General features: G+C 45.5%; 1 protein-coding gene across 1 annotated transcript in view; it reads left to right on the forward strand.

The window, feature by feature from the left end:
- Positions 1 to 483: 483 nt before the first annotated feature.
- The window catches only part of Selenoi (selenoprotein I), a 41,449-nt gene continuing 23,819 nt past the window's right edge, over positions 484 to 18,113 (forward strand). The window contains exons 1-3 of the mRNA XM_050128558.1: positions 484 to 679; positions 16,819 to 16,887; positions 16,989 to 17,079. Coding sequence (XP_049984515.1) covers positions 623 to 679; positions 16,819 to 16,887; positions 16,989 to 17,079 — 217 coding nt within the window. The 5' untranslated portion in view covers positions 484 to 622. The remainder of the gene's footprint in view (positions 680 to 16,818; positions 16,888 to 16,988; positions 17,080 to 18,113) is intronic.

The following is an 18,113-nucleotide window of genomic DNA, read 5'->3' on the forward strand; positions in this document are numbered from 1 at the left end:
AAGTTCACAAGCAACACTGACCAGAGGGGGATGGACTCCGATGGCTTTTAAGTCCCTTTATTGGACCTCTCCCAGTCTCCCGTTCGCCCAGCATCATCAACTCAGGCTCCAGGAGCTCGTAGCCCGCTGCGGCAGGCACCCGGCCCCGCCCTTCCTCCCGCGCTCCCTATCACACACTCACCCAGACCACAAGTTTATAAGGGAATCCCGCACAGTCACCCCGAGGGTCCTAGACCAGAGACGAGAACAAAGGCTGCTGGGAAGGTGACCTTTCACCTCTCCTCTTACTTCAGTTCACCTAATTTGACTCCAGCAAATGAATCGACGAAGACAGTGGGAGGGCGGGACTTGGCATTGGCCAGCCCGTGCCGATTGGATAGAATCGGTCCTGGGGGCGGGCCGTGCGAAGGGCGGTGTTCGTACCGGGTGGGCGGGAGCCGCGGGGGGCTGCGCTTGCGCCTTGGGTCGGCTACGCGTGCGCGGTGGGAGGAGCGCGCCTCTACCTTCTTTACCAGCCCAGGCTCTCCCAGCCCTGCACGGTGCCGTGCGCTGCTCGTGTTTCATCTCCCGGTCGCGGAGAGTCGCTGCCGCTGCGGAGTAGGCGTTCGGTTTTCGGGTCGTCATGGCTGGCTACGAATACGTGAGCCCGGAGCAGCTGGCCGGCTTTGACAAGTACAAGGTAGAGCGGGAGGGCGGGCGGCCGCCCCTCTCCCCCTCGCCCCGGCCGCGCCCTGGCGGCTGAGGGGCCGGCGCGGTCCGTGTCACCTTGTGCCTACCGCGTGGCGCGCCGGCGGGCGTTGTTGCAGGGATCCTAGGGGAGCTCGCGTTCAGGGAGCGTGGGATCATCCTAGGCCCGCCGCCCGGGCTCCGCACCCCTCGGGAGACTGCCTTTTCCTTAGAGCACCCGGAGAGAGTGAGAGAATTCCTTTCTCTCCTTTTCCTTGATACTCGTCAGGGCTGCGCTTTTTCAGCCTCTTCTAGAGAGGGGGCCGTTCCCTTCGGTGTCCTTTTGTTGGGCTACGTTTGAATGAACTTCCCATCTGCCTGTCAGTGCTTCCAACTTCGGAGATCCGGATGGCCCCGTGGCTGATGCTGAGGGAGGGGAAGTGACTTTTCCAGGCCTTGATGCAGATGCGCCCCACCCTGCCCCTGGAAAGAGGCTTCCACTGTGGTTCGTGGCTCGGGCGCTGGCGTGGTGCTTGAGACATTATGCACTGGAAGGAACTGTGTAGTGAGTGCAAAGAGCGCGCGGGCTTTCGAGTACATAGAAACACGATGCCAAAGTCAAGTTTCTGTTTGTTGAAACCCCACTCAGCCTCTCCTTTAGGCTCGTAGCCCAAGTGTGAGTTTCTGTCGTGCTCAGCGGATTGTAAAGGGTTGAAAAGTGTCTGACACGCAATGACCCCCAGGAAATAATGATGGTTTTCACCCTGATTTAGCACTCCCACCAGGGAGCTACTGGCCATCTTGTCATCTTCGCCTGAAATAATGGGCTTTAGTGTTTCATCTTTGCATTGCCTTCCTGAGGACAACCTGTTCCTTTATGAAATTAATGTGCTTGTCGAATGGACTAGAACGTCCAAATGATGAGGCGTGGCCGGAGCGCAGGGCTTGCTTACACTGCACAGTTGGCAACTAGCAAGCATTTGTGCAATGAATGAATATCTGGGGGTGGGAATCTTAATTTTGTTTAATTGAACCCCGAGGGGCTTTAGAAGGCCCAAGGGTATCCCTCTTTGAAGCAGCATCGGACTACACCATTCTGAATTGAGGTGGTGACTTGTCTTACTGTACCTGGGGAGAAGTTCCAGAGCCTGACTTTGGTCGGGGCCTTATAACTTGTGCTGCAGAAGGCTTTTAATGCCTCCTGTTGTGTCGTTAGCTCCGCTCCTTCAGTATCTATGCTGCACTCTAGAAAGATTGACAGCTAAAATATTTTCTTCTTACTAGAACCTGACATTTAGAGCAAGTTTTTAGTTTTCATTTTTATTTTTGAGTTTTTTGAGACAGGGTTTCTCTGTGGTTTTGGAGCCTGTCCTGGAACTAGCTCTTGTAGACCAGGCTGGTCTCGAACTCAGAGAGATCCACCTGCCTCTGCCTCCCGAGTGCTGGGATTAAAGGCGTGCGCAACCACCGCCAGGCCTAAACTTGGAAACTCTTATCCGAGTTCTGTCTCCTAGGTGATTTTGTTGTTGTTTTGGGAGTGGGGGTTGTTTTTTTTAGTTTTGTTTTGGTTTTTCGAGACAGGGTTTCTCTGCATAACCTTGGCTGTCCTGGAACTAGCTTTGTAGACCGCTGGCCTCAAACTCACAGAGCTCCACTGCCTCTGCCTCCCAAGTGCTGGGATTAAGGGCATGCACCACCACAGCCCAGCCTAGAGCAAGTTTTTATAAAAAAGCAATTGTATTTATTTAGTGAACCCTGTTTTCCTTACCGCCTTCTCTAGGATTATATTTTCCGCTAGACAGGAGTCCTGCTTTATCAGACATTTCAGTGTGGTTTTCAGTGGTGATCCCCCTCCTCCCTTATCTGATTCAGTTCCTGTATCTGATAGTAGGTTTCCATCGTCCTGGAAAACAAAGGTCAGTTTAGCAAGTGCCCCAGCGTTCACTCACCAGAATAGTTTGTTGATGTCATTTTAGTTATGATGAGGCTTTTTTGGGGGAGGGAGGGCCCCAAAATTAAATACGAATTTATTACCTTATTCTTCTAGTAGAAGGTTCTTTGCGCAATACCATACCACATTTATATTAAAAGAATGAATCAGAAGTACCAAAAGGAAAAAAAATTCATGTGTTGAGTTTTGTTGGCCTGCGAATTGTACACAGAAATCTTGTCTTTCTCCTCCCCTTCTCATTGTGTGGTCTTCAGAGAGCACATGCTTCACAGCTTCATGAGCTAAAACATCACCCCTAAATGTGCAGTCACCACACTTAGAGAGGTTTTTATTCTCTGCTGTGACCTTTTCTAATCCAGCCAAAAGATACAGAGGGGGAAAAATGATACTTCTAGAACAGCTGGTGGAAAAAAATTGCTTTTGAACCAGTTGAATTTCTTTATCGTCCCTAGAGGCACATCTGAGAGCCACGTGTGGAAACCTGGCTCTTGCACAGATCGCAGCCAAGAGGGGTGCACACAGGAGGTAGTTAGGTTTCTGTGGCCAGAAAGGGGTGGTTTTCAGTACAGAAGAAGCCTGGGCTGGATTCTGCTTTATGCACTCTCTGAGTACTCGCGTCTTCTGGCAGAGTGTTTCACACAGTCCTGTTCGACAGTTAGTTTCATCCTTAGTTGAAAGTCTGCTTTCTGTGTTAGGACAGGAGCTCTAGGTGGGTGGGGCTGGTGGCTGTCGTGTTCAACCTGATCAGTGTATCCACAGCATCCTGTGCCCAGTAAATACTGAAGGAATGAAAATGGACAGAAAAGGAAGAATTTTAAATATGGCAAAGGGAGCTGTACATGTGGGTACCGGAAGGCTTCTTTTGAATTTTCACCTTGAATATGAATGTGCCAATTTGAGAGTGCCATTGTTCCTAAGAGCAGCCTCAGACATTGTGGTGAAATACTCCACCTTTGTGAGACTCATGCGCCTTTCCTCTGCTCACTCCTTCCCCTTTCCTCCTGTTCAGATGAGACAGGACACTTACTGCCGAGGGACTCTATACCTTCATGGGTTTTCTGTTGTTTGCTTAGTCAGACCTGTGGCAGGCCCCGTTTTAATTTATAGTGTTGCAGCTGGTGTCACATTGTATCCTTTCGCTTTAGGGGGGGGGGAAATGAGCTAAATTTTGTTTAGTTTCAAGAGTAGAATTTCAGGGGTTGGCTCCTGCTAGGTGGTAGTTAATTAACATGACCCATGACAAAAGCCTGATACGGGGCTGTAGTTATTGTGAATTTATTACTATTACAGTGAAGAAGGTGTAAAGAGAAACTGTCTTTGCTTCCTGATAGCAAAGCCAGAGAACCAGAATCCAAACTGGCCTTCAGTCTTCCTGGGCCATACCGTGTCATTTTATTTATTCAGCAGGCATTCACTCATCAGGCACAGCACCGGGATTTACAATTTCAACTAAGCTGAAATTCCTGACTTCAAAGAGCCCAGTTGGGCCGCATAGGGGCAGGTAAACAAACCTTTATTAAACAGTCAGTACAGATCCTAAGTTCTAGGTGCTGTGGGGAAGGACAGAGGCAGCATACGCTGATAGTGTGAGAGTGGATGTTCGACCTGAGGAAGACTTCAGAGGTGATGGGGGGGAAGGCAGGGGCAGTCTAGAAAGAGGAAGACTGAGTAGAGAGAGTGTAAAAGTGGAAAGGCACCCTTGTCAGGTAAGGGCCAGAAGATGCCGGATGGTGGAAAGATTTTTCTGAGAACCACAAAATAAGGTGTTTGAGTATAATGGTGGCATGGCAGATGAAACTGGCAAGGAAGGCAGGCTCCTGACAGAGCGGGAGTAATTTTCTTCTGTGGGTTAGTGTCTGTGGCCCATATTTATTGGCATTAGAATCACTTGGTGTCAGGGCAGTGATTACCCCCCACCAAGTGATTCTGATGCCAATAAATAACTACATCCCTACCTAAGAAGTGTTGAAGGCTTGGATATTACAGGAATAGAGGGAATAGAGATTGTCTGTGTCCCAATGTGCCTTAAGCTCATGATCTCTTCCCTTGGTGTCCAGAGTGTTGAGATGACAGGTCTGCATCCTCCCTCCCTCCCTTCCTCCCTCCCTCCCTCCCTCCCTTCCTCCCTCCCTCCCCCCATCCCTTCTTTTCTCCTTGCCAGTCTTGCTCTAGCCCAGCTAACCTCCAACTGCTGGTCTTCCTGCCTCGGCCTGCCTAGTTCTGGAATTACAGGCATGAGCTGCCACACCTAGCAAGGGCGACGAGATTCTAAAAATAAAGGTCACAATTGGAAAGCTCATACTGAATTTATCTAGTTGATGCATTTTAATTTGTTCTTACTTTGTTTTAAAAAGTAATCTTTCCCTCAAAAGTCCAGATTTCCAGATGTTTTTGAAAAATCAGAACATTGGGCAACACCGTCCTTGAACTTCCTCTTTTATTCGGCCTTGGTGCTTAACTTCTTTTAAAAAGGTAAATGGCTGGGTGTGATTGCACATGCCTGTAATCCCAGCACCAGAGAGGCAGAGGCAGATGAGTTCCTGTGAGTTAGAGGCCAGCCTGATCTACGTAGTGATCCAGGCTAACCAAGGATACATAATGAGACTATGTCTTATAAAGGGGGGAGGGGAGTAGATGACTGGGTGAGGAGGAACATGCTTCTATGACTCTGACATTTTTGAGGAGGGCAGAAAGACCGAGGGCAGCTTCAATACACATCAAATTTCTGACCATCCTAGAGACTATGAAACATTGTCTTAAACAGCAAGAAGAAAGTGAAAAAAAAACCCAAATCATAAATAAATAGAGTATGTGCTTTCCAGTTTGCCATGTCCCTGCTGGCCCACACATCACATATAGGTCTTCTTTGTTCATTTGACCTTTTCCATCCCTGATTTAAGATTGACAGAACATGGTAACTGGATGAGTAGCTGGGGGTGGTGCTGGGAGTTGGGTAGGGCACATACAAGGTAAGGAGAAGCCAGGGTGACTCAGGATCTGGTAGGTAGGTGGACTAGGTTGAGAAAGGTAGCTGTCATGTGAGGCACGGTTTTGTGAAGCACTGTATTATAATGCTTTAAAATTATTTTTTAAAGTTCCTTTATTATTATTTTTGTGTGTAATGGGGTCTCTTGTAGACCAGGGTTTCAAAGTCTTATGTGGACAAGGATGTCCCTGTCCCTCCCAAGTGCTGTGATGATGACAGGCCCTATGACTTTATAATAACCTTTTGGGGAGGGCACATGAATATGTATAGTTTGTGAACTTAGAAATTAAAACAAAATTAATTGTTCTAAAGAACGCTCAAGCCTATAATCTGGGCACATGCCTATCATCACAGCACTTTGAGGCTGAAACTGGTGGATTAGCAAGAATTTGAGGCCAGCCTAGGCTACATAGCAAGACCTTGTCTCAAAAGAACAAAAAGAAACAAAACATCATCGTTTGTAAATGAGCTGTTAGAGACAGTTTCTGTAATTTCAAAGGCTAGGATGCTTCCTGAACCTCAGCAGAAATAGTATGAGAAATTATTGATCTTTTGATTTTTGATTACTGTGACTGCAGACTGTCTGCAGTATCATCTTAGATGTAAATATGGCAATACCTAGATGTCAGCTGTTACTCAAAAATAACTCATCATCAGTGGGACCTTAGTTGCCTTGATGAGATTATTCCTAGTATGTGCATTAATAAGCCTTGGAAATACTCTAGGGTTTTAGGTAAAGATAAACAGTTGTCAGGTGTGCTGATGCATCCGTGTAATTCCAGCACTCAGGAGGCTGAGGCTGGAATTCAAAACCACCCAGGCAGCATAGCAAGATCATGTCTCCAATTCACTCATTCCTTTTCCCTTCTTTTCTCTCTCTCTCTCTCTCTCTCTCTCTCTCTCTCTCTCTCTCTCTCTCTCTCTCTCTCTCTCTCCCTCCCTCCCTCCCTCCCTCCCTCCCTCCCTCCTTCCTTCCCTTTCAAATGTCTCTTGAAGAACTCTATTCTGCAAGTAGAAGAGAAAGGCATCTTTCTGAAGGAGGGTGGGTGGGGAGGTTCTGTCGGTCAGGGGAGAGATTCAGCAGGAGCTGGAGAAAGTTCTTGTGTTCAGGTGCTGTGTGGAGGGAACACCCAAGCCTTCCTTCCACTAATGCAGTGGACTGAGATTTGACACCAGGGGTTGGATCTAGAGTTTGTGTTCTTCACGATATGCTGCCTCTTAAACCTAGGAATAAAGTATAAGCTGTTCCTTGTTGGTACTGGCTGTGTTTTGTACGCAGGATGTAAGATTGGAATAATAGCCTTTAGTAAATGCTTAGTTGCATATGTGTCTAGTGGTGTGCAGATGAGAAAATGTACAGTGGAAACCAGAGTGGCACAGGTGGGTGTATTGCTGGCTGTGCATTCAGTTGAGTCTTGTAGTCCCCTTGTCTGCTTGGGATATATTCCAGGACATTCAGTGAATACCTCAACCCTGAGGTAACACAACTTTATCATGTAATTTTGCTGCAGAGACAAGCAAACCTATGGCAAAGTTTCATTTGTAATTTAGGTATACAGCAAGGGGTTGATAACAGCAATATACGTTAGTAAAAGTTCCAGTAACATGGCTTCTCTTGATCTCTGTCAAAATACTCACTCTAGCCTTCTTGTGATCACATGACACACAGTGCCTAGTGGTGAGCTGAGGGACATAGGAGTTGGGGAGTATGATTTTTGAGTATAAGCAATGTGATCCCACAGTACTCGACCCCTAAACCTTGGCCCCTACCCAGTGACTAGTGGGTGGTATAGTGTGTGGTGTGGATGTGCAGACTAAAGGGAGAGCCCACATCCCTACCTCACTGGGCAGGAACAGGGTTTCCTGAAGACACAGAAAGTGAAGCTGGATAAAAAGGGACGATGTTTTGCTCACAGCTCTGAGAATGAAGATACTTTTTTTTAATATTTTTATGGTTTATTTAACTTTATTTTATGTGCATTGGTGTGAAGGTGTCAGATCCCCTGTAACTGGATCTTCAGACAGTTGTGAGCTGCCATGTGGGTGCTGGGAATTGAACCCGGGTCCTCTGGAAGAGCAGTCAGTACTCTTAACCACTGAGCCATCTCTCCAGCCCCCTGAAGATACTTTTATTAAATAGTTTGGGACTAATATTTAAATAAAAAGTATACACATTCTATTGTGTGGTCTTTAACAGACAATCCAATTGCTCTAGCTTTTCTCATCTGTGAAATTTGATAGTTCTTACGTCACAGGATCATTTTCAAAGTTGAATGAGTTAATATTTGCCAAGTGCCTGGTATATAGTGTTTAGTGTTAAGCATATGAAAACTGAAACCTGCCATTCATGTTTCCCTGCGTGTAACATTAAGTAGCTTGTAACGTACAAAATCATCCTACTCATCTCACCCTGAGGTTATACCAAGTAACATTTATGTACTACCAGGTGTAGCTTTCTTCTGTGGGTGCTAGGAATCGAACTCAGGTCCTTGTGTGCTTTATAAGATGAAGTATCTTCTCTAGGGCAGATAATAAATTGAGGAGTAAGAGCCCAGCTTGAAGTACATGGTGCCTTTTCTCAAACACCCAGGATCCAAGGTCCCAATCTACACAGAAACCTTGGTGTTTTTTTGTCAACTTGACACAAAACTAGAGTCATCCAGGAAGAGGGAAGCTCAGATGGGAAAATGGCTTCTTCTGATTGGCCTGTAGGTAAAGGTTTCTGGGGCATTTTCTTGATTAATGATGGATGTGGAAGGGCCCAGCCCATCTCCCAAGGGCTGGGATTGTGGGCATGTGTCAGATCATCCTATGGTTCTGTGGTCTTTTCAGATTTCTTCCTGTTTTTATATACATACTACATCGGGCAGAATAAGTATTTTTCCTCAAATACGACTCTTACGCAAGAATCTACAGAGGCCTATGTATTTATCATATGCCTGATATGCCATTCCTCAATAAGTATTTCTGTTCCCTCCCTGAGGTGGACCTGCTCGTCATCATGGCTTGTGCATCTCTCCCTGGCTGTAATTCTCCAGTCTGCTCTGACTTGTCAGCAGATATAAATGGCAGTGCTCACTGGAATGAGAGCTCATTACTGTTTGAGTCACATTGTCTGTGGGTGTAGTTCTTAGAGCCTCATAGCCACAAAGACACTGGAGGAACTTTGTTTAGGGTTCATATCCCCCACCAAACGCATCTTAAGTTTACAGTTAGTATTTTTGTTTCTTGATTGTGGCACAGTGCTTTCTTGCATTTAGTAGGCTTTTAATGGGTACTTGATGTTTATTAAAACTGTATTTGCTTTTTGCTTACAATGTCATGTTTGGAGTTACCTCCAGGAGGTGTCTTTGTAGGCCACTAAGCTCTTGTTAGCGGCTTTTCCTTCAGTCATGAATCAAATTTGCACTGAGTTTCCCTTCAGAAGGATTTGTTAAAAGGCAGGTCCTGAGCCTAGCGTGGTGGCACATGCCTTTAATCTCTACACTCTGGAGGCAGAGACAGGTGGACCTCTGAGTTCAAAGCCAGCCTGGTCTACAGAGTTCCAAGACAGCCACAGATACACAGGAATCCTTTCTCCAAAAAACAAACAAACAAACAAACAAAAAAAAAAAAAAAAAAAAAAACCAAGTAAATAAATAAAAAGGGCAGATTGTCTGGGCCCACTCTTGGGGCCTTGATGCTATGGATCTGGCTTTGTGTCCAGTTTGAGACCCACACGTTGAGAACTACTTGCATCAAAGAAATATTCAATTATATCATGAGAAATGGATGTGAAGGAGACATCATCTTACTCTAGTATTATATACATTAGCTCTCAAACATCAAGTAACTGTGATTTTTCTTTTTCTTTTCTTCCTCTTTTTCCTTTGTGGTATTGAAGGTCATATCCAGAGATTTGTCCATACTAGCAAGGGCCCTGCTGCTGAGGTCTTTTTGTTGGAGGTAGCATCTGCTGTGTAGCCCAGGTGGGCCTCTTACTAGATAGATTTCTGCCTCTTCTTCCCAAGTACTGAGAATGTGTTAGCAGGCTTCAGCTTGTCTCCTCTCTGGCTGGGAAAGATAGCTGATAAAGTACATGAAGGCCTGAGTTAAGATTCCTAGCTCTCATACAAGAACGCTAGGCTTGGTGGCCATGCTTTAAACCCAGTATTGAGACAGAGATAGATGGGTCCCTGGGGCTCACTAGCTAACCATCTTAGCCTAGGCAGTGAGCCAGGTTCCTTTATGAGACTCTGTCTCAGAACAGAAAGGTGAATGGCTTCTGAGGCATAGCACCAGAGGGTGACCTCTGGCCTTCACACTTCTGCTTGTAATACATTTTGGAAAAGATGTGACAGCCATCATCCTTGCTGTGTTCTCTTGATTAGAAGCAAGCCGCAGGTTCTGCCCTTAGGGAAGCAGAATGACCCATCAAGGAGATACAAGGGTGTGACTCATTGGGAATCACCTTTGAGATGTGTGTACCATACATTGAGAGAGAAAAATCTATATTGGGAGAGCTTCTAATTTTAGTGCCTTGAATTTAGGACAGTGATTTTCAACCTCCCTAAGGCTGTGACCTTTTAATATAGTTCCTCATGTGGTGACCCCAACCATAACATTATTTCATTGCCTCTTCATAACTGTAATTTTGCTACTGTTATGAATTGTAATAAGTATCTGATATACAAGATACCTGATATGTGACCCCTGTGAAAGGGATGGTGACTCCAAGGTTGAGAACCACTGATGTAGGAGTTTATGGCTCTGTCAAGACAGCATAGTCCAGTTCACACAGCAAGGCGGTCAGTTTCACTGGAGTGTTCTAAGATGACTAATCTTACTGAACTCAGGATGTAGGACTTAGACCTTCCCATTTATCAGCTGTGCTGATCTGGTTTTATAGCCTCTTTATCTGTAAGATGGGAGACGGTGACAAGCACAACTTAAAGGACAAAGGACTTACTCTGCCTCACAGTGATGGCAGGGAAGCCAAGGCAGCAGGGGTTGGAAGTAGCTGCACACATCAGATCCAGGACCAGGAGAAGAGGGTTGGATGCTGTTGCTGCTCAGCTGGTGCTCTTCAGTCTACAGTCCAGGGTTCCCTGCCCAGGGAATGGCCAGTGATTGAGGCGACATTCCCCACCTTAGTTAACATGCTCTCCACATGCTCAGAGGCCCATCTTCTAGGCAGTTCTAGAGTCTGCCAAGTGGCAATTAACATTGTCGTGTATACTTTATAATATTAAGTGAGGGAACCAATAAAATTGTCCTTTGGACACAAAACAATACAAATACAATATGGTACTGTTAATAGGGCACCAATAAAGGGAGCTTCCCATAATAAAGTTAAAACATTGCTAGCGAGGGGACTGGAAAGATGGCTCAGTGGTTAAGGGCAGAGGATTCAGATACAGTTTCCAGCATCCACTTGGTTGGCTCATAACCGCATGTAACTCCAATTCCAGGGGATCCAGTGCCCTCTTCTGTCTACTGGCACCTGTACCACGTGGTGCACATACACTGGAGCACCTACACCATGTGCTGCACACACACCGGAGCACCCGCACCACGTGGTGCACACACACTGGAGCACCCGCACCACGTGGTGCACATACACACACACACACACACACCGGAGCACCCACACCATGTGGTGCACATACACATACACACACCGGAGCACCCGCACCACGTGGTGCACATACACACACACACACACACACCCCGGAGCACCTGCACCACGTGGTGCACATATACACATACACACACTGGAGCACCCGCACTACGTGGTGCACATACACACACACACACACCAGAGCACCCACACCACGTGGTGCACATACACATACACATACCAGAGCACCCGCACCACGAGGTGCACACACACACACACACACCCCGAAGCACCCGCACCACGTGGTGCACATACACCGAAGCACCTGCACCCGATGCGGGTGTTGGGACCCAAACTCTTGTCCTCTGCTAGAGTAGTACATGCTTTTAACCACTGAGTCATCTCTCTAGCCCATAGTCCATGGCTTCCTTTTTGAGCTTCAGATAATTTGTGAACTCTGTAGAAACATTGTCTTTCAGGTCTGGTTTCTTTTACTTGATGCTATGTGTGTACATTGACTACCCTCTCACCTTCTGGGGCACAGTTGATCTGACTTCGAACTAAGTAATGGGGGGTAGGTCACATCTTCATTGGTTTTCTAGTGATGCCATGGGAATTGTTATGCAGTAGGGTGGCCTTAGACAACATAAATTTATTTTCTCACAGTTCTAGGGGCTAGAATACCAAGGTCCTGGAAGGGCCACACCATCTCTAAAATGCTAGGGGAGAATCCCTCTTTCTCAGCCTTTGATCGCTCTGGATATTTCTTGGTGTGTGGCAACATTTCCAGGCTTGGCTCTTTTCCCATAGGGCCTCCTTCCTGTCTGCTCTGCTGCCTTCTCCCGTGGCACAGTTTACGACTCATCGTTTATCTTATCTTGCCTAATGATGTGTACTTATTCTTCCCCGCACCCTATCTCTTACTAGACGTGGACTCGATGAGCTCACCAAACACTGGTTTTATTATTCTCCTGTCAGTGGTGTAGCACGGCCTCTGTCAGGGAGCACAGGTAGTTATGAATATTGTAGTCTACAGAGGAGAGAAGGGTGACTCTGCTTTCTTTCCCAACTCAAATTGAAATATAAGAAAAGCTTTTGATTTAGGCAAAACATTGCTTAGAATATTGTGGATTTCACTCAAACTGAAAGTCTCTTACTCTAAGATAGGCATAATTGTTTTAGATGACATTGCAGAGTTCTGTATGCAAATAAGAATGATGAGATGTAATGTAATAGCCATCCTGAGGGAGTGGCCTAGCTCAACTTCAACCGGCATATTTATTTATTTATGTATTTATTTATTTATTTTTGGTTTTTCAAGACAGGGTTTCTCTGTGGCTTTGGAGCCTGTCCTGGAACTAGCTCTTGTAGACCAGGCTGGCCTTGAACTCACAGAGATCCCCCTGCGTTTGCCTCCCAAGTGCTGGGATTAAAGGCGTGCGCCGCCACCACCTAGCTCAATTGGCATTTTTATGAGCCCTAAGGAATGGTGTTATTAGCATGACTTAGATTTACATGCTGAGCGTTTTTGGAGGCATACAACTTTCTAGGGCAATTTAATCTGTATTTTTAAAAAAAAAAAACTATCTGGGGAAGTGTAGAAAATGAGTTGACTCTAGCAAGATGAAGTATTAAGATGGCCAGTGCAGTCTTATGCTTTGTAGAGCAGGGTGACCAGTGGTCCGTATGTGACAGTCTGAGGAGCCAGGTGACTCAAGGTGTCTGAAGCCTGTGGTGTGAGACTGTTGCCAGAGGACATGAAGTGTCTTAGGAGCCTGCCTTGCTGAGGACCAGAGGCTTCTAGTCATCCCGGCGCCACTTCAGTTTCTGCTGGGTTGGATTGACACCTGCCTTGGTGAGTGGAGCTGTAGCAGAACAAGGCCGTGACTATTTGCTCATGTATTTTGAGTGACTGCTTTTCTCTCAATGGTAGTATGGCATATTTGTTGCAGAGACCATTAATCCTCCAAGGCCTACAGTGTTTCTTATTTGACTTTTAACAAAAAGCCTTCCAACCCTTGTTCTAGTGAACTGTACTTAGGAGGCAAAAAGACTGAAGATGTTCGAAGAGGAGCCATAAAAGGCGCATGTATGGGAACAGATGAAGGACAGGTTGCCATGACAGGGAAGGCTATTGCCAGTTAGTTAAAGGCCCGTTGTTTAGGCTCTCCTCTGCTTAACTTTGTAGAGCAAATTGAAACACAGGATTCAGATGTGGGGTTGAGGATTTATTAGTGTATAGAAAAGCTGACTAGCATCACACTGCCCTCTTTCGGGAAGGGGTAAGTTTTGTTTGGTTCTTGGTAACAGAAAACACTTAAGCCAGGTAATTCAGACTGCTCAGCTGTGGATCCAACATGTTCAAGGTTAGGTCACCTTTAGGTGGTTCCCTTGGAAATAGTCTCAATCTGAGTCTGGTCTCTAATGCTTTTCCAGGCCCTGCAGACTGTGGAGCCAGAGTGAGCCAGATGTTATCTTAATGAGTTGGCTAAATTCACATTCTTTGGGGTGTACCAAAACATCCCAGTGCAAAGTCAAAGCGTATTTAACAAACATGAGTCAACACCTATGTCCAGCTCAGTTAACACCTTTAATAGTGTGTGCTGGTTTTTTCCTCGTGGCGAAGTATTGTCATTCTTACTCCTCTTGACTCATAGGACTGCTAAGATTTGTTTAAATGTTGTGTGGCCGTAAGAAGCACGGATGTAGGTGGAGAACACTGAGTGTTGTGTAGGGCTGTTGTTTGCTGCCCTGGACTTGTACACTGATCTGACTATAGAATACTTGAGCTCACTGACTACTATTGAATATCAAATTAGAATTGTAGAATGTAAAATGGCCCTTTTGTCTTTATTTTATATTATTCTTAACTTATTCTGGGCTTCTGGAGTGGAGGTTTAAAATGTCAGACTATAAAAAGAGGTTTCTCACACTGAAATGTTATCCATTAAAGACTTTCTTTGAGCTGGTAGTGGTGGCACACGCCTTAACCCTAGCAGAAGCAGGTAGATCTGTGAGTTTGCGTTCAACCTGGTCCAGAGAGTTCCAGGACAGCCAGGGCTAGCTACATAGAGAAACCCTGTCTCAAAAAACAAAACGAAACAAAACCAAAACCCTTTTTCTTGGCTCTAATTGACAATTCCTCTCTGTTCATGAACCAGACTCTGACTGGATGGAGGTTTGGACACTGTGCCCATTAGATACTCATGTTGTGCCTCAAACTATTTCCTCCTCACTTGAACTTCTTCCAGCCTTCGTCCTTTCCAGCAGATGGGCCTGAAATGGGTGCTTTTCCAGTTTTTCTGGCCTCCTGGCTCTATCACATGGTCTGGGTACACTTTGTGAAGTGGAGGCCAGGACACTCCCACTGAGTCATCTGTGCGTGGAGTTGCAGATGCCTAGGCCTGGAGGCTTCAGGTGAGCTGTCAGTGCAGGTGCCGTCTTTCTGTGGAGCTTCTCCTGTGTGATGTCTGTTATGCACCGTGTGGGTGAAAGCCTCATCACAGCGCAGTTTGCTGAAAGGGTCTGCGAGAGTCTGGAGATAGCCCCAGAGTGTGACTCTGGCCAGTACAAGCAAGCCATGTCTCCATCATCTTCTTATTCCCTGCATCAAGTCTTTTATTCCATTTTGTTCACAGTGGGCTAGAGAAGTGGAAGAATGTCACACAAAGAATTTGTTGAGTAGATATTTGGGTTACTGATTAAGCCTGTGCCAACCATATTTAATCATTTTCAGTTTCTGTTTTGTTCATATTTTAGTACTGGAGGCATTGAAAATATTAGCTGACCAGGTATTGGTGGTGCACACCTTTAATCCTAGCCCTTTGGAGGCAGAGGCAGGCAGATCTCTGTGAATTCAAGGCCAGCCTGGTCTATAGAACAAGTTCCAGGACAACCATGGTGGTTACAAAGAAACCCTGTTTCAAGAAGAAAAAAAAAGAAAGAAAGAAAGAAAGAAAGAAAGAAAGAAAGAAAGAAAGAAAGAAAGAAAGAAAGAAAGAAAGAGAAAATATTGGCTGTATAGTTGTAGTTAAACATTCTTTTTTTGTTTTTGTTTTTTTGTTTTTCAGGGCAGAGTTTCTCCATGTAGCCTTGGCTGTCCTGCAACTTGCTAGCTTCGAACTTACAGAGATCCGCCTGCCTCTACCTCACTAGTGCTGGGATTAAAGGCATGTGCCTTTAATGGAGTAGTTAAACATTATTGACTTTAAATGTGTTAAAAAATCTTAGATACAACTTGATCTTAACTATATTAAGGTATTGATTATGTTAATTAATAAGGTGTTGGTTGTATTAACTATTAAAATATTAGTTATGGCTGTTTACTGCTTATTTATGTGTCATCTTCATCATCTATGCCCGGCAGTGCTGAGCACGTGTGGGCAGCCTTTTATGGCGGTTCTCCAGTTGTTCCTATCCTGGGCAGATGCTTTGTTATTGTCATACCCAAGGTTCCAGTCTTCCTTTATGCTGTCTGCTCCTTTATGCGTTTTTTGGGTCTTTCTCTTCGTCTTATCCTGTGCACTCCTTCAGGCAGTGCTCTCATTCATTCTCATAACATGGTCGAAGTATCTCAAGCGCCGTTCCTGTATCCTGTAGTTTGCTTCCTTCTGTAGATGGAGGTGTTTCTTAATGTCATTGTTGCGCAGCCTCTATCTTTGTGTGATGCCTAGAATCCTCCTGAGACATGCCATCTCAAACACATTTGACCGCTGTTCTGAGGAGCGTTTCATTGTCCGGGTTTCAGACCTCCAAACCCATTTTATGTATATACTGAACTTATAGCCAGGGATTCCCAAACGTTGGCTAGGTGATTTTTATTTTATTATTATTATTGTTTTGGTTTTTCGAGACAGGGTTTCTCTGTAGCCTGTCCTGTATCTAGCTCTTGACCAGTTTGGCCTCACATTCACAGAGATCTGCCTACCTCTGCTTCCTGACAGCTGGGATTAAAGGCGTGCGCCACCACGTGGTGTGTGTATTCTTAATTTGCCACGTCTTTATGATAGTCATCTGAGTTAAGGGCTATCACTTTCAGTTCACAGGTAAATAAGAGAGAAAGGTCACTCAGAATTGTCCAGTAAGAGCATGTGAGGTTAACAGGGATGTAGGAGATTGAGAATGTGCCTGGTGTGTATTTAATGGAGACAGTATGCATATTGCCTATTCTGTATAGTAACTAGAAGAATGAAAATGTGTGCACATATCCTTTTCATTTCTCTTAAAAGTGTCGCCTCAGTGCTCTACCACTCAGCTCTATCCCTGGTCCATGTTGTGAATGTCTTTACGGAAACGCCACAACATTATACAGTTGATTGAGAGGGGAAAGGACGATCCTGGCAGTTTGGACTTGGTGTTTGTGAACAAAACAACCACATTAGGGTAAACTCCGCCCCGCACTTTGGGCTGGCCTGTTTACTTCCTCTGTGGCCTTTGCCTCCTGCCATAAAGTAATACCTGATTGCTTAACAGTTTTGCTCCATTTACTCTAGTTTGTTGTCTAGAGGGGATAGCATATAAGTAGATGTGCTCTCTTTGCACTGTTGTTTTTATTTAAGAAATGCTATCAGTTTTTAGTGAGTAAGGGTTAACTCTGAATGTTTCGTTTCTCAACAGTACAGTGCTTTGGATACCAACCCGCTCTCTCTGTATGTCATGCATCCATTTTGGAACACTATAGTAAAGGTAAGATTATTAATGGTGTGCATTTTCGTTGAAACGAGTTTTGAGTACTTTAACCCATCTCATGGAGATTATTGTTGCCACTCTCAGTTTACTCTTTGCAGGTCTTGTTATTGACCCTAAGGCCTCGTACCTGCTGCCCCAGTGCTGACCCTAAGGCCTCATACCTGCTGCTCCAGTGGTCCACCCAGAACTGTGTCCTCAGCCTTCTTTTTACTTTTTGAAAAAATTGTTTTATATTTATTTATATTTATTATTTTATGTGTATGAGTGTTTTGCCTACATGCATGTCTGTACCATGTGCATGGCTAGTGCCCTGGAACTGGAGTTATGAGCCACCATGGGGGTGCTGGGAATTGAACTTGGGTCCTCTGAAAGGACAAATGCTCATAACCACTAAGCCACTTTCCAGCACCTTTTGCCTTTTTTTAATTTATTTTTATTTTTTATCTATTTATTAAAGATTTCTGCCTCCTCCCTGCCACTGCCTCCCATTTCCCTTCCCCTCCCCCAATCAAGTCCCTCTCCCTCGTCAGCCCGAAGAGCAATCAGGGTTCCCTGCCCTGTGGGAAGTCCAAGGACTACCCACCTCCATCCAGGTCTAGTAAGGTGAGCATCCAAACTGCCTAGGCTCCCACAAAGCCAGTACGTGCAGTAGGATCAAAAACCCATTGCCATTGTTCTTGAGTTCTCAGTAGTCCTCATTGTTTGCTATGTTCAGCGAGTCCGGTTTTATCCCATGCTTTTTCAGACTTAGGCCAGCTGGCCTTGGTGAGTTCCCGATAGAACATCCCCATTGTCTTAGTGTGTGGGTGCACCCCTCGCTAGAGAAGCTAAATAAGAAGGTGAACCCAAAGTAAAACATATAGGCATCCTCCTGAATATTAACCTTCATCAGGCAGTGTAAGGAGACAGAGACAGAGACCCACATTGGAGCACCGGACTGAAATCCCAAGGTCCAAATCAGGAGCAGAAGGAGAGAGAGCATGAGCAAGGAACTCAGCGAGGGGTGCACCCGCCTTTTATTTTTTAAACCTTTTAAAGTTTTATGTGCATTGGTCTTTTGCCTACATATCTGTGAGGGTGCCAGATGCCCTGAAACTGGAGTTACAGACAGTTGTAAGCTGCCATGTGGGTGCTGAGAATTGAACCTGGGTCCTCTGGAAAAATAGTGCTCTTAACCGCTGAGCCATCTCTCCAGCCCCCCCCCCCCACACACACACACACAG

The sequence above is a fragment of the Alexandromys fortis genome, unplaced genomic scaffold (assembly GCF_014885135.2).
Source record: "Alexandromys fortis isolate MF-2015 unplaced genomic scaffold, M_Fortis_MF-2015_v1.1 scaffold_304, whole genome shotgun sequence".
Taxonomy (NCBI): domain Eukaryota; kingdom Metazoa; phylum Chordata; class Mammalia; order Rodentia; family Cricetidae; genus Alexandromys; species Alexandromys fortis.